A 15,306-nucleotide genomic window follows, 5' to 3' on the forward strand; every position below is an offset into this window, starting at 1 on the left:
TTTCTCAGAATTGCGAGATATAAAGTCAGAATTGCGTGAAATAAAGTCGCAATTGCATGTTTTAAAGTCAGAATTGCGAGATATAAAGTCAGAATTGCGTGAAATAAAGTCAGAATTGCGTGTTATAAAGTCAGAATTCTGACTTTTTTTCTCGCAATTGCGACTTTATATCACGCAATTCTGACTTTATATCTCAGAATTCTGACTTTATATCACGCAATTGGGAGATATAAAGTCAGAATTGCATGATAAAAAATCGCAATTGCGTGTTATAAAGTCAGAATTGTGAGATATAAACTATTTTAAGGTAAAAAAAAAAGTCCGTCTTTTTTCCCCCTTAGAATTGGACTTTATATCTCACAATTCTGAGAAAAGATGTCAGAATTGCGAGATATAAACTCGCAATTATGTGTTATAGAATTCTGAGATATAAAGTCAGAATTGCGTGATATAAAGTCGCAATTGCGAGAAAAAAAGTCAGAATTCTGACTTTATAAGACGCAATTGTGACTTTATATCTCGCAATTCTGACTTTATATCTCAGAATTCTGACTTTATATCACGCAATTCTGACTTTATATCTCCCAATTCTGAGAAATAAAGTCAGAATTGCGAGATGTAAACTCGCAATTGTGAGATAAAAAGTCGCAATTATCTTTTATTTTTTTTTATTTTTGTGGCGGAAACAAGCTTCCATACAAAAACGTTACAACCTCTATATATATATATATATATTTATTGAGGTTGGTAGGATTTTTTTTAAATGTTTTTGAGAGAATATTATCACAATTTAAAATTATTTATATATATATATAGAGAGAGAGAGAGAGAGAGAGAGAGAGAGAGAGAGAGAGAGAGGTCTATAAAATCATGGTAGTGATGGTAGTTTTTTTTTGTTGTTGTTCTACTGTAGTTATTAAAACATTTCTCTGGCTTTAGTATCTCAAATAATCTCAGGCTTTTCCATCATATCCCATATAAATAAGAGAGTACACTTTATAAACTTGTCAATTAAGCTTATTTGGTCTTAATTAAGCACCTCTCAATTTGTTTATTACATCTAGCTCCAACAAGAAATATCTCTGACAATATCTGTCAGGAAGTGAGGAAAAACACAAGACAGGATTCTCTGTTCACAACTGGCAAAGCTCGTGCAGTGAAATGACTGCCATTGGGCTTTAGGGTCAGATACCATGCCAGCATCACCAATCCTACTACTGTTGATTAGCTCAACGAATAAGGAGTATCACCTTACTTGATCCTGTGATCGTGAGGCGTTAAGTCAACATCCACATCCTCCCAGTCTCCAGTGATATTGTAAGTATTACCTGTTAATTAAAAAAGTTCTTTCTGCAGTGCGAAGCCAACTTCACACTGTTGGTACTTTATTGATCAAACCTCCCTTTAAACACAATAATCATTGCACATTACTATGCTAGTATGGAATGTTGTCCCATATATGTAATGTAAAAATATATTCATGTAGATTTTCATAAATAACAATTACCCAGTCGCCTGTAAACTTTCCTGCGCGTGCTAACCAAATGTTATTTTTTTGCAGCTCACTGGGCTTGCCTTTCCCGAATCAACGGTCAAGAAGCTACATTAACTTGGTTCCTGACAAAAAGTCAAGGCCCAAATATGACAGATGCCCAAGGCCAAGGTGGGCACTCGGCCAGTGCCGCTACTGCGAAAGGGTAGCAGTCAGAACATATCAGGAGTGAGTGGACACTTCGAATGGCATCAAAACTAAAGCGTATGCAAGTTGCTGGCATCCTCTCAACTTCCTGACAGTGTCAAACATATTTGCAAAGATGAGATCGTAAAATAAAGGCGCTGTTTTTTACGCTGTATTAAATACTGCAGAAAGTAAGGCCGTTTTTGAAGGGGTTAATACATAATACATTGGCTATTCAAAGCTTGTTTTTAGTTCCAACGCTAATACTAAACATAGTCCACTTTCTATACCTGGGTTCACATTTAATATTCATAATATGTTCCATAATCCTATTATGTCCCATGATATACTTTTATACAGTAGTATTATACAACTTTTATTTTTTATATTTTCAGTTTGAATTCCTTTTAAATTTTAGCAATTTTATTTGCTTTTGTCATTTTTATTAGTTTTTTTTATTTCTATATATTTAATTTATTTCCATTTCAGTTGCTTCAACTTAAACTAATTTATTTCAGTTAAATGCCAAGGCCACTTTTTTAATGTTCAAAGTCTAAGTTTTTCATCCAATATTTATATTTTATTTTAGCTTTATTTCAATTACTGAATTTGACATTGTTTTAATAAACAATAACACTGCTGCAGATTAAATTTGGACCTAGAGTAGCGATTAATGTGGAAAAAAGTCTGCAGAACAGTCTAAATTTAGTATTATTATAGTATTTAATCATATTATAATTTAGCTTCTTCTTTTATATGTTTAACTTTTATTTTAATTTTAGTTATAGTAATTTTATGTGCTTTTGTCTTTTTTAAATATTTTTGTATAGCTTTATTTTTATTTTAGCTTTACTTAAACATATTCATTTCTGTTAGGTGTCAAGGCAACATTTCTTAAATTTAAATTTAAATTTTAGTTTTAGTTTTTTATATTATATTTTATTTTATTTTATTTCAAGTTTATTTCAATTACCCAAAATGATGTTTAATAATTTTAGTGGTCACACTTTAGATTAGGGTCCAATTCTCTTTATTAACTACAACTTTTGCCTCAAACTCCTAATTACTGCTTATTAATAGTTAGTAAGGTAGTTGTTAAGTTTACGTATTGAGTAGGATTAAAAAATTTAGAATATGGTCATGCAGAATTAGGCATTAATATGTAAACAGCCAATATCCTATAATATGCATGCTAATAAGCAACTAGTTAATAGGGAGAGTTGGACCCTAAACTAAAGTGTTACAATCTTAGTTTTAGTTAATATTAACAATACAGATTCCAATTGGACCTAGTTAAAGGCCATTGCAATACAAAAGAGCAGCAGTTATCACTTGAACTTTGTAAAACTCAACATAAGAACATGAAATACCTTGAAAGTCTATGAGCAAAAAGACAGAGGCTAATTTGAGCCAGCAGCTGGAAACAAGCGGCCCTGTTTTTGTGTCATGGTCTCGTTAAACATGCCTCAACACATTCTTGATTGGATGCAGCTTTGGATTAATTAGAACCGACGTGTCGGCGCCATCAGCTCTGTCTGCGTGCGGCCTCAGATCTGTTACTCAACCGCTCACTGAGTCCGAGAGAGAGAGGGAGTTAGATATTGAAAATCACCATATTTTATATGTAATTTTCATTTTAAAATCCTCAAAGGATATTTAGTTTTTCCAGCCAAAAAAAAAAAACACTAAAAAGAGCAAAAATTAGGTCTACTCAAAGGGATCCAGCAAGTGAGGGGTGCCGTCATTAAGCAGGGCTCAAACTAGGGCAGGACAAGTTGTATTTTCATTGCAGCATGTGTTATAATACTTCAGCTCTCTGGAGACTTTTGATATATGAATGAGAATGTTAGCTCTCCTGCAGTCACTGCTGGATCTCTTGAACATCTAAAGAAAACAGGAAAAGTAGGAACTGATCTTAGTGAAGGAGATATCTGGGAGAAACTCAATCTAATAGACAGCATGCTTTAGTTATTTGCCACTTCCTGCTTGTTTTGACTTGTCTTGGTCTTAGTCTTTGAATAAAATCTAAATAATTGATTTGTACCCAACCAGAAAATAAAATAATATTAAATTAAAGTTTATTAAAACGTTTATACGTAGAGAGTGAGAGAATATATAAGCCAAATATTGATCTTAATTGAATTTTTATTATTATTTATTCTTGAATTTCTGTACATTTTTTACAAATATTTAGTATTTATTTTTTTAGTATTTATTCTAGAATTATTTCCGTATTTACACTACTGTTTAAAAGTTTAATGAAACAAATGTGATGTTTATCTAAAGTCATTTTTTACTTATTGCTATGGTTAAATTAAATAATCAAAGGTAAGCAGCAAAGATATTGGTTAATAAAGTGAGATTAAATACACTAAGTATATATTTGTGTAATTTAACATTGGTTTGTGTAATATTAAGTTTGCATTTCATGGTTTTATTCATTCTGAGGAATACTGAATCCGTTTTTGTGCAAGTGAGATGAGTAACAGCATATTCACATTAGTCTAGAACTACAATAAGCATCATGTTCACACACAAAGCCTCTGCACTTACTCACGAATTCTCTCAACATTGGAGACAAGAGAGCTGTCAGTCAATAAACGGGAAAACAAAGTAACTTGCGTTATTTATTTTAAAAAAGTAACTCAGATATGTTGTTGTTGTAAATTTAAAAGTAATCCATTTCTTTACTAGTTACTTTTAAAGTAATCTAATTACATAACTCGCATTACTAAAGGGTTTCTCCCAACACTGATCATTATATTCCATATTATTTCATTATATTTATTTGTTCACATTTCTGTTCCTTGCTAAAACTAAAACTCCAGTTGCGTAATCTCTCTGCAAGTTTTCTTTTGGAATGACTTCCTAAAAAAAAAAAAAAACGAAAACTGAGCGAGAGGCATGGCAACAGAGTTTCTCACCCCCATGCAGACGCGGCGGGGGGTAGACGAGAGTGACCGGCCCACATTTATCAGTCTGGCCTGAACGGAGTTGCACAGCAGGGAAGAGGCATGCCTTTGTCCCGCAGGTCAGCCTGGGGCAAGAGGAAGGTGTATGGCGGGTAGACTGTGTTTGTGAATCATGTGAGTCGGATGTGCTACAGTTTGTCAAAACACCTTTGTGTTCCCTCAGCCAACACAAAGCTACTTCCATTTCCTCTGACGAAGCCTGCAGGGCCGTAAAACATCAAAGCGAACAAGGGTTGCTTTTCAGACTTTTGATAAATTGAAAACTTACTAGAAGCTGTTACTAATTTCACTCTCTTTTCATCTAACCTTCTTACTCTTTTTGAGAGCAGGAGGGTCTTTCCATCTTCAGGGAATCAGAACATCTGGGTTTGTGAGAAGTAGAAACCTTTGGAACTGGTCTGCACGTTTCCTGTGCGAGGAGATTGAACTTTTCCTCCCCTTTTTCAAGTCTTCCTTCGCTCTGCTGGTTTCTGTTGCTCTGCTTCAAGGTAGGACGTGAGAAGCAAAGGCAAACAGGCATGATTCTTGCATCTTTTGTTCTTCTCTCCGACTCCTTATCTTTCTTTCAGGGTCTGTTTGTGTTTTGGTAATGGTTCTTTGTGGTCTTTAGGGGGGCAGTTGAGGGTAAACCTCCGCTGTTTGAGGAGGGCTGAACTGTTCTGTTAGTCTACACACACTGAAGGAACTGCAGGCCAACTGTGGATTCAGCTGTAGGTATGTTAAGAATGCTTCTGTATTGTCTCTCTCCATCTTCGGTTCTGTGTTTTAGACAGTTAAAACATGGCAAAATAGGACTAAATTCAAATGCAAATCTCGCTATCCTTTTTCTCGCAGGTTTATTGGTTCTTAACACAAACAGTTACCAACTTTATCTTAAAGCCTTTTATTGTCTTCTCAGAAAGAGGTTCAGGCTGTTGATTATTTGTCTGAACACGTTAGCATCTGTGTGCATGAGTCATGTTTAAACAAGCATATTTAAAACATCTAGATGAAATATTGATGCTTGAAGCGAAGTCAAAACATTTACAAACCAATTTGAGAGAGCATGTTTGCACCATGAGGTAAGACTGTTAACAACACATGGTGATAAGTTCTGTCCTTTAGCCTATTTAAGTTTTTATTGAGCAGTGAAATGTTCGATGTGGCTAAAACTTTGAGCTTGCATCAAACCTTTGTCTGATAGCACCTGTGATGTTTGGCTCCATAGATAACATTAACATTACTGTAGTGCAGATGCTTCTTTGATGCTTGATTCCATTTCCAGCACAGAGGCAGCGTGAGACTGATTAACGCTTTTGTTGCCACATAGTTTTAGTTTTTGACCAGTGAAATCTAAAACTTTTAGATTTTGAGGCTTTTAGATGTACGTTAGCTTTGAGAGGCAGTGGTATTTTAGTATTATTTATATACTATAGTGTTCATTAATATTTTGAATTTGCTTCTCTTTTAATTTTGCTATGTGCTTTTGTCATTTTCTTAAAATTAATTTAATTTAACTAATTTGTTCTTTTGTCCTTTTTATTAGTTTTTTATTTAAATCTTTAATTTCTATTTCCATTTAGCTTTATTAAGTTCCGTTGTTTAAAACTTAAAGGGATAGTTCACTTTGAAATTAAATTTTGGTATGTTTTAGCTTACCTCAAGGGCATCCAAGATGTAGGTGTCTTTTTTTCCGCAGTAGTTTCAATTTTGATATTTTTAGGTCAAACCGTTCTTGTCTGTCAGTCATTTAATGCAGGTCTATGGTCACTGTCTCAAAGAGCATGCACAGAGTCCAAATTAAAACAATTCCCCGTCGTCCAAATTAAACAATTCCCCATCGTAAGTACACACTGATGGCCTAAGACACGAAACGAGCGGTTTGTGTGAGAAAACTAACAGTATTTATATCATTGTTACCTCTTGAACACAACCACGTCCAAGTGATCTGAGGGCGCGGGTGGGTATAGATATATACACTATGTCGCCTTGGCTACGGTTTCATTCCAATGAACTGCAGTAGCCAAGGCGAGATCTAGTGTATATATCTTTACCCGCCCGCGCCCTCAGATCACTTGGACGCGGCTGTGTTCAAGAGGTAACAACGATATAAATACTGTTCATTTTCTCACACAAACCGCTCGTTTCGTGTCTTAGGCCATCAATGTGTACTTACGATGGGGAATTGTTTAATTTGGACGACGGGGAATTGTTTTAATTTGGACTCTGTGCATGCTCTTTGAGACAGTGACCATAGACCTGCATGATATGACTGTCAGACAAGAAGGGTTTGACCTAAAAATATCAAAATTGAAACTACTGCGGAAAAAAAGACACCTACATCTTGGATGCCCTTGAGGTAAGCTAAAACATGCCAAAATTGAATTTCAAAGTGAACTATCCCTTTAAGCTTTTTTTATTTCTGTTAGTTGTCAAGTTTATGTTTTACATCTAATATTTTTATTTTTATAGTTACATTTTAAATAGTTAAGTTTTAGTTAACAATAACAGCTGCTAGTGTACTCCTACACTGCTAAAATCCTATTGTTAATGAGCATTTTATTTATTTTATGTTTTATATATATCTTATATACCTGTTAAAATATTTTCCAACTTATTAAAAAAGAAAAATGAAAAACTCAAAATCACTAAGTCATTTTTTGCAGTGTACGAGCAACAAATATGTGCAGTCTTTCTCTTCTAAGACTAAAAATACTGATGACTCATCTTGTACTTGTGGGTGTGTCCATATTTTTGTCCAATCAAATGCTTTATAGAATGAAAATGTCCCTCTCCCTATGTCAGGCTTCTCTTAAACAATAATTTAATAAGTAGTCCACTTTGTAGTCTATCATTGTTCTGAAATATTAATGAATGTATGAATTGTTCTATTTAATACTTTTTTGTTGGTTTATTTTCCTCATTCTTTATTTTCATGCAGCATACTGTTGGAAATGAGAGCAAGACGGCTAATCTGAAGAAGATAATCTTGGATATCAAGCAACCGACCAAGAAAAATGGTGGTGTTCATTCTTGCTTTGACATTACTCACCTTGAGTCATCTGTGGTCACACGTCCAAGCTTCGAGTCTGGTTCGGTTAAACGCAGGTCTTCGGGTAGCCAGAGGCCAGTCTGTGTTTGTCACGGCTGGTGAACTTCAGTTCCACACAAATGGGATATCTGAGGCCTGTAAGGTAGAAGTGGTGCTTACCGAGCCTGTGACGCAAAGAGTGGGGAAGCTGACTCCTCAGGTAACAAAACAAATCCAGATTCAGCACATTGAGCTATTAAATATAAAACAGGAAAATAATTGTATTGTTTTCCAGGTTTTTGACTGCCAGTTCTTACCTGACGAGGTGAAGTATGTTCACAATGGCAGTCCTCTTCTTGAGGAGGACACTGTAATGCTGAGAGTCTACAGGTGAAACATTGTGTGGTCATTATCCTCGTCCAACATCAACATGTTACGGCTGTTACTTCAATAAGGGCTTTTGAGAGCTGCAAACTATTTCCAAGGCCTAATGTAATTTCCATACCAAAATGCTTTTTTCTATGCCTGTGTTCAGGTTTACAGAAACCCAGACTTTTGTTGAGACTGTGCTACTACAGATACATGTGCTGGAACCTCAGAGGAGCCTCACAGAGCTTGGAAATGTTCCTTTGGTGGTTCCTGAGTTCTACGGCCTTTCCAATGCCATCAATAGCAGTGTCCTTACCTTTAAAACCCAGCCTGATGTGATCTGCACAATACGTCTTCTCAGCTCTGAGATCAACGTCCCAGTGCTTGGTCAACTGGTCGTTGAGGATCCTGAAACAATGATAGCCATTGAGGATGGACCAAGAAAAGGTATTACATACTTATTATGAATTAAAAATTAATGATATTTCTGAAAAGTATTTTATACCTTAAAATAATATATTAAAAACCTTTTTTAATGAATAAAATTATTTAAATAATGTCATGTGGTTTGACACCCTAAAAACAAAAACAAAAAATGTTTATGAATGAATAATTCATTATATTTTTCTTAAAAGAAAATAAATTTTAAACATTTTTGTAAAAATGTATACAGAAATGTTGTGACTACCCAAAAATTGAAAATGATTAAAAATGTTTATCATTTAATAAATAATGTTGTTTTTTTAAAAAAAATATTTTTACCATTCAAAATATATAAAAAAAAATTTTTTGAAAATAATGACTAAAATGTTTACGAAAATGTCATGTGGCGTGACACCCTAAAACGTAATTTTGATGCATTAATAATTCATTATATTTGTAAAGAATAACTTATATATTTAACAACTTTTTTTGAAACTAATGATTAAAATATTAATGTGAAAATGTGGAGAATTATTTTATATTTACATAATGGTTATACCGCATGACACTTTTAGAAATTTTTTCCTTAAAAGTGGTTAAAAAATATAATTTATTTTTTTAAACCACATGACACCAAAATGAATACAAAGAATACATTTCTAAGAACTTCTCATCTCTATTCAAACTTTTCAAGGACGTCACACTGGAATTGCGTGCCCTGGAAATAAAGCCTGTGACCACAACACAAGGGAAGTTGAGTTCTTGAAGACGGACTGCACCGAGTTCCTCACTTCAGGTCTGAAGTACCAGCACCACAGTCCTCCATCACCTGAGATTGATTACATCCCAATCAGGGTGGAGTTTAGGGACCAGACATCCCGAGCCATGTTGGAGGTAGAATGGCATCAGAGTCAGGTTTGTATTAAAACAGAACAGAGGACTCTGAATCTTCTCCTTCCCTTCTTCTCTCTTAGACCGAGAGTATCTGGATACCGGTATTGATCCAGGGGGCCATGGAGAACCAACCCCCCCACGCTGCCTTCATGTCTACGTTCATCCTGGAGGTGGATCAGTTCATCCTCACCCCCATGACCACTGCTGCCCTGGATGCCAAAGATGACGAGACCTCTCAGGCCCAGCTCATTTTCAACGTGACCAAACCTCCAGCAGAAGGGTATATAACTCATTTGGACGATCACACTAAAACTGCATCCTCCTTTTCGTGGCAAGACCTGAATGAGATGAAAATCGCTTATCAGCCCCCAAACAGCAGTCACACAGCCAGGAGGAACTATGAGGTCAGTAAGAGCTGATAAATTAATTGATGTACAGGAAAGTTTGAAAGGCAAATTAATTATTTTTTCCTGTCAAATCATGAGATACCGGTAAAAAAAAAAATTACTAATAGTCTAGTTGAGGGTTTTTTAATGACACAGGCCCCCGAATAGGATGACCCACTTGCGAGGGACTTCAGTCCTAAACCTTAAAGGCAGCTATATTTTTTGTTATTACAAACATATTATTTCTATAAAGACCCAGTGTTGTTATTGTTAAAATAAAATAAAATATAAATATTAGAGGAAAAACTTGTTCAAATATTTGAAATGTTGCCTTGGCAGCTAACTAAAATAAAGTGCTAAAAAAAATTAAAAAATAAAGCTAAATAGAAATATAAAAAAAATTAATAACAAAAGCACATAACAAAATTACTAAAACTTACACTAACTTTAACGCTAAATCAAAATATGAATGAATACTGTAATAGTAAATAAATAATACTAAAATAACTGCTATATGCTGTGAGGAAAGTATCATAAACATTATTATAAACCTTAAGATATTTTAAATATTTAGAATAATATAATAAAATACATAGAAGTATTATAAAATGTTTAGAATGTCTGGAAAATATTTAGTTTACAATGTCTTGTTGACAATGTATTTTGTTGTTGTGTTAGTTTGCATCTTATCTGTCAAAATAATTAAATAATTTATATTTAATATTACTTCTAACCAGTGTTCTCAGAAATAAAAACGAAATGTCAAATTTGACTTTCATTTTATTTTTGCTTTTTTCTTAATCTGTTGTCTAGGTTGAGTTTCAGGCCATCGATGGCTCATTTGTGCCGAGTCTTCCTATCCTGATGCACATCTCTATCCGCACTGCAGAGACCAACTCCCCTCGAGTCTCCTGGAATATGGGTACTCCAGCACATTAGCTAAAATAAATCATCTTCTAAATGAGAGAATGAGGCTAAACATCTTTATCCTTACAGGCTTGGATTTGTTGGAAGGCCAATCCAGACCAATCACATGGGAGCACCTACAGGTTGTTGATAACGACAACATAGATGCCGTCACCCTGATAGCTATGGATGGCCCTCTTAAGGGACACTTAAGTGTTAGAGGTAATGGAATCTGTCACCTCTCTGAAAGTATAAGCAAATCCAAATGCAATTCCCAAGACCTTTGTCTCACTGATTTGTCATAGTAAGTGTATACCCACTCTTTTTTTCCTTCTACATCCATGTGGTAACCATTCATCATGTGGGCATCATTCAAGAAACATATGTCCGGGTAGCCTGCACGGGTTTGCTAATCAGGTGTAAAATGCTTCGGCGACACTTTGCCAGGGGCCGCAGACCAAAGATGTCTTTAGAGCCGTAGCGGCTGTCCTTCCACTCCAGCAGACTTTTGTTTGCACAGACCCTGAACGAAGCAGATTGTAAAGACTTATGGCATTTCATGCCAGATGTCCAACACAAGGTCATTTCTCTTCCATCAGACCATTATCTTAGCAAGCTCTGAGAACTGGTGACAATCATGTGTCTATCTGAAAAGCTTTATTCATGGGAATGTTCTAGAGTTTCAAAAGCGCTGAATGAAGGGATAGTTCACCCAAAAAGGTATTTTGAACTCTATTTTTTCATACAATGAAAGTCAATGGGGTACAAACAACATTTATATGAACAAAAAAAAGACATTTTTTATAAACCTCTTCTTTTGTGTTCCACAGAAGAAAAAAGAGAGGAAGGCAGGTTTGGAATGACATGACATGAGTAATTGATTTTTGGGTTAACTATTCCTCTAAATCTTTGGTATGTTGGAAAGAACCTGCCAGATTGCTATTCCAGGTTTTGAATGGGATGTTTTGCTGCATGCGTTCTCCCATGAAAGCTGTGGAAGTTTTTGTGTTTCCTGGTTTGGAGGATTTCCAGGCCCATGGCCCTTGTGTCATTCCCTGACAGAAGACCACCTGATCAGCAGAAGCCTCCAGCCTACTTAAACAACAGCTCCCGCTTTAAGCCAAACCCTTCATTTAATTGGTGTTTACGTTTTTAGGGTTGATGTGTCGTTTTGTGATCCCTCTGGATGAGAATAGAGGCGTCCCATAACTTTGGCTTCAAATCCACTGCAAAAGCACCTCATTTTACTACACGAAGATTGAGCTGAACAGCAAGTTCTGGTCCAGAATGGACCGGTCTCTCTTGAGAACCTAAATGCGGATTGGGAATTGCTCACGTAGACCTCGAACTCAGGGACTCCGACCCTTGGGAAAGTCCTCAGTCAGCCTTCGGCCAAATGGAAAGCTGCCGCCCAATGTCCTCTTGCGTCAGGAATCTATATGGAGACTGTTTTTTTGGGCCTGATGCCCACAGCCACCTTTGGGCCCAATTACTTACTTGTTTCTCCATTGGACTTGTGGCCGTTTCCCCCTGATAAAGTTGCTAATTAGGTTTGCTGTGCAACCAGTCATCATTCAATCTGTCTGGTGACCTTGCCCTTCTGTCTCCCTGGCAAGCAAGAGAAACTCTGCTTCACGGTGGGCAGCAGCCATTGCCTGGGAAGGACGCCATCTTTCTTTTTATTTTTTCGCAATTGGGAAAAACCAGAGCCAACATTTGTGCCTTCAGGCGAAAAACAAAACTTTCACAATTGCATCAAGCCAAATGAATGAAATTGCAAATGATAGTATTAGATTATATTGACTACTTGTTAACAAAATTGTTCACCCAAACAACTATTTGTGTCCATAAAATGAAACAAAAACATGATTCATCCCCATTTACTTTCATTTTATGGACAAAAACAAACAAACAAAAAACAAAATGTCTTTCGAAACATCCTTTGTGTTTTACAGAAGAAAGTCATACAGGTTCGGAACGACATGAGGAAATGAGTTTTAATTTTTGGGTGAACTATCCCTTTAACTTGACCTGGAATTGAATTTATCAAACATTCAAACAGGCCCAAACCATATTTCGTAACCAATCCTTTCTTATTCATCCAAAGGTGGAAAAGGCTTCATGTTTAAGGTCAAGGATCTCAGAGAAGGCGTTGTGGTCTATCATCATTCGGACAGCGACACCACAAGGGATTACGTCGTCTTCCGAATCACAGATGGCCGCCACAGCATCAGACACAAATTCCCCATCTATGTTCTTCCAAAAGACGACACCCCTCCTTTTTTAATCAATAATGTGGCCTTTGAGGTCCAAGAAGGTGGCACGGTTAGGGTGGAGGAGTACATGCTGATGGCCTCAGACTTGGACTCCAGCGACGACTACATTCAGTATCAGCTGATTACTTTTCCCAGAGCGGGACAGCTGGTAAAGAAGTCTTCTCCACATGAACCAGGTCAGTTGGATTTAATGCATTGGGTTTAATGGGTTATATTTCAGTAAGTTTCAACTTATCTGACGTGACTTACATTAGATGATGTCACATCAACCAGGTGTCCCAGTGAAGAGCTTCCTTCAGAGGGACCTTTTTCAAGGTCTAATCTACTACAAGCACTCAGGGGAGGAAGTGTTTGAGGATTCGTTTGATTTCATCCTGTCAGATGTCCATCAGCCTCCGAATCTATCGGACAGACATGTAACTTGGTATCTGTTTTCTTATTAAATTCCATTTCACTGTGAATATTTATAACAGGAATGTTTGCTTTTTACTTCTTCAAATTAGACTGTGGTGATCCACGTGTTTCCAGTGAAGGACCAGTTGCCTGAGGAAGTTTCCGGAACGGTTCGCTCCATCACGGTGAAGGAAACTGAAGTAGTTTACATTACTCAGAGCCATCTGCACTTCAGAGATACAGAGCATTCGGATACTGACCTTATGTATGTTATCACTCATCCCTGCTTTAGACTGGGAAACACCAGGTATGCTTATGCATTTCCTACCTATTACAGTAACAATGATGTTTATATATATATATATATATATTATATATTATTAAAAATATGGGTACTTTCTTGTTCATTTGACTTCTTTAATTCTTGCAGGTTATCAGATGCAGGCAGGCTGTTTTATACTGACACCACAAACTCCATGAAAAAAGATGCAATGGTTCCAGTGCTTAAGTCCTTTACCCAGGTCTGAAACATGTTCCCTAAATGTTCCATGCTATTGTAATACGTATGTTCATAAAGATGTTATCATTGTTGTCTTCTGCAGCATGCAGTGAACCACCACAAAGTGGCTTACATGCCTCCAATAGAGGATATTGGCCCTGAGCCTCTTTTCGTGCAGTTTGTGTTTTCTGTGAGTGACCAGCAGGGCGGCGCTCTCACAGGACTCACCTTCAATATCACAGTCACACCTGTTGACAACCAGGCCCCAGAAGTGAGTTGCTTATTCCTCATTTTATTAAGGGAAGCATTTGGCAAACCAAACAGTTGAGAACCACTGCATTAGAGTATAATGTTAAATCTCGGTAGTAGATATAGATTTAATATTTCACACTTCATTGAAGGGTACAGTATATCTACAATCCAAGTCTAAAAGTTAGTATTTATTCCACAACAAGCTTCATGTAATCAGTTTTTCAAACATAAATCTAAATAATTGTATACATTTCCCAAACCTTCATTCATAGATGTTCACTAACTTGCTGAGGGTCGAGGAAGGTGGCGGTAGTTTCTTGATGGAGGAGCACCTGTTGGTGCAGGATGTGGACAGTCCTGAAGATCAGCTCAGAGTACATGTGAAGACTCAACCTCAACATGGGAGACTGGAGCTGCAGGGCACGAGACTGCTAGAAGGAGACAGCTTCAGACTGCAGGACCTCAAAGCATTGAGGGTCAGGTATGAGTTGAAAAAATGTAACTAGAAATTACATTTATACGGTTAAAAAGTCATGTCCTAAGAAGAATTGATGGGGGTGATTTTATGATCTGTTGAATATCACAATACTCTCTCTATGGCGATAGATACATTCATGATGACTCTGAGACCCTGCAGGATAGCATTGGTCTTACTATCACAGATGGAATCAACTCTGCACATGGAAAGCTTTTAGTTCAGGTAATTTTCTTGATGTTTGACACATTTTATTGTACTTGCATTGTGTTTCCATGCAGCATTTCCTTGGTGCTTCTTATTTGCATGTTTTATTAGATAATGCCCGTGAACGACGAGCCCCCACAGTTAGACTCCAACTTGAGGGCTGAACTGTCCTGCAAAGAGGGGGGTCAGGTCCAAATTACGGTTGAGTACCTCTCTGCTACAGATGTTGACAGCGAGGACACTCGGCTAACATACATGCTTGCCAGAACACCTGCACGTGGGGCGCTTCAGCGAAATGGGGTCACCGTGGACAAGTTCTCCCAGCTGGATGTGCTCAATGGGCTCATCTTCTACCTGCACACAGGTTATAACCAAGACAGGAGGCTAGTTAGTTATACTTAGTGAAAATCAGGTGTCACCTACTGTAGGCCTGTTTCACACATCATACAGGTGTGCTGCGCATAGTCTTATACTGTAAATAAAAATATAATGAAAATGCACAATAAATTAGTTTATGAAGATGGTCTTTTGTGATACATACATATAATATGTCATAGTATTAAATA

At 36.6% G+C, this 15,306-nt stretch overlaps 1 protein-coding gene across 1 annotated transcript in view; it reads left to right on the forward strand.

The window, feature by feature from the left end:
• The first annotated feature begins 5,022 nt into the window (after positions 1–5,022).
• The window catches only part of frem1b (Fras1 related extracellular matrix 1b), a 27,533-nt gene continuing 17,249 nt past the window's right edge, over positions 5,023–15,306 (forward strand). The window contains exons 1-17 of the mRNA XM_081384147.1: positions 5,023–5,138; positions 5,261–5,364; positions 7,571–7,880; positions 7,956–8,050; positions 8,196–8,476; positions 9,147–9,346; positions 9,427–9,750; positions 10,546–10,654; positions 10,729–10,860; positions 12,746–13,090; positions 13,188–13,330; positions 13,418–13,614; positions 13,738–13,828; positions 13,910–14,077; positions 14,331–14,539; positions 14,665–14,758; positions 14,852–15,104. Coding sequence (XP_081240273.1) covers positions 7,647–7,880; positions 7,956–8,050; positions 8,196–8,476; positions 9,147–9,346; positions 9,427–9,750; positions 10,546–10,654; positions 10,729–10,860; positions 12,746–13,090; positions 13,188–13,330; positions 13,418–13,614; positions 13,738–13,828; positions 13,910–14,077; positions 14,331–14,539; positions 14,665–14,758; positions 14,852–15,104 — 2,875 coding nt within the window. The 5' untranslated portion in view covers positions 5,023–5,138; positions 5,261–5,364; positions 7,571–7,646. The remainder of the gene's footprint in view (positions 5,139–5,260; positions 5,365–7,570; positions 7,881–7,955; positions 8,051–8,195; positions 8,477–9,146; positions 9,347–9,426; positions 9,751–10,545; positions 10,655–10,728; positions 10,861–12,745; positions 13,091–13,187; positions 13,331–13,417; positions 13,615–13,737; positions 13,829–13,909; positions 14,078–14,330; positions 14,540–14,664; positions 14,759–14,851; positions 15,105–15,306) is intronic.

Source organism: Scardinius erythrophthalmus (assembly GCF_964197995.2).
Source record: "Scardinius erythrophthalmus genome assembly, chromosome: 14".
Lineage (NCBI taxonomy): Eukaryota > Metazoa > Chordata > Actinopteri > Cypriniformes > Leuciscidae > Scardinius > Scardinius erythrophthalmus.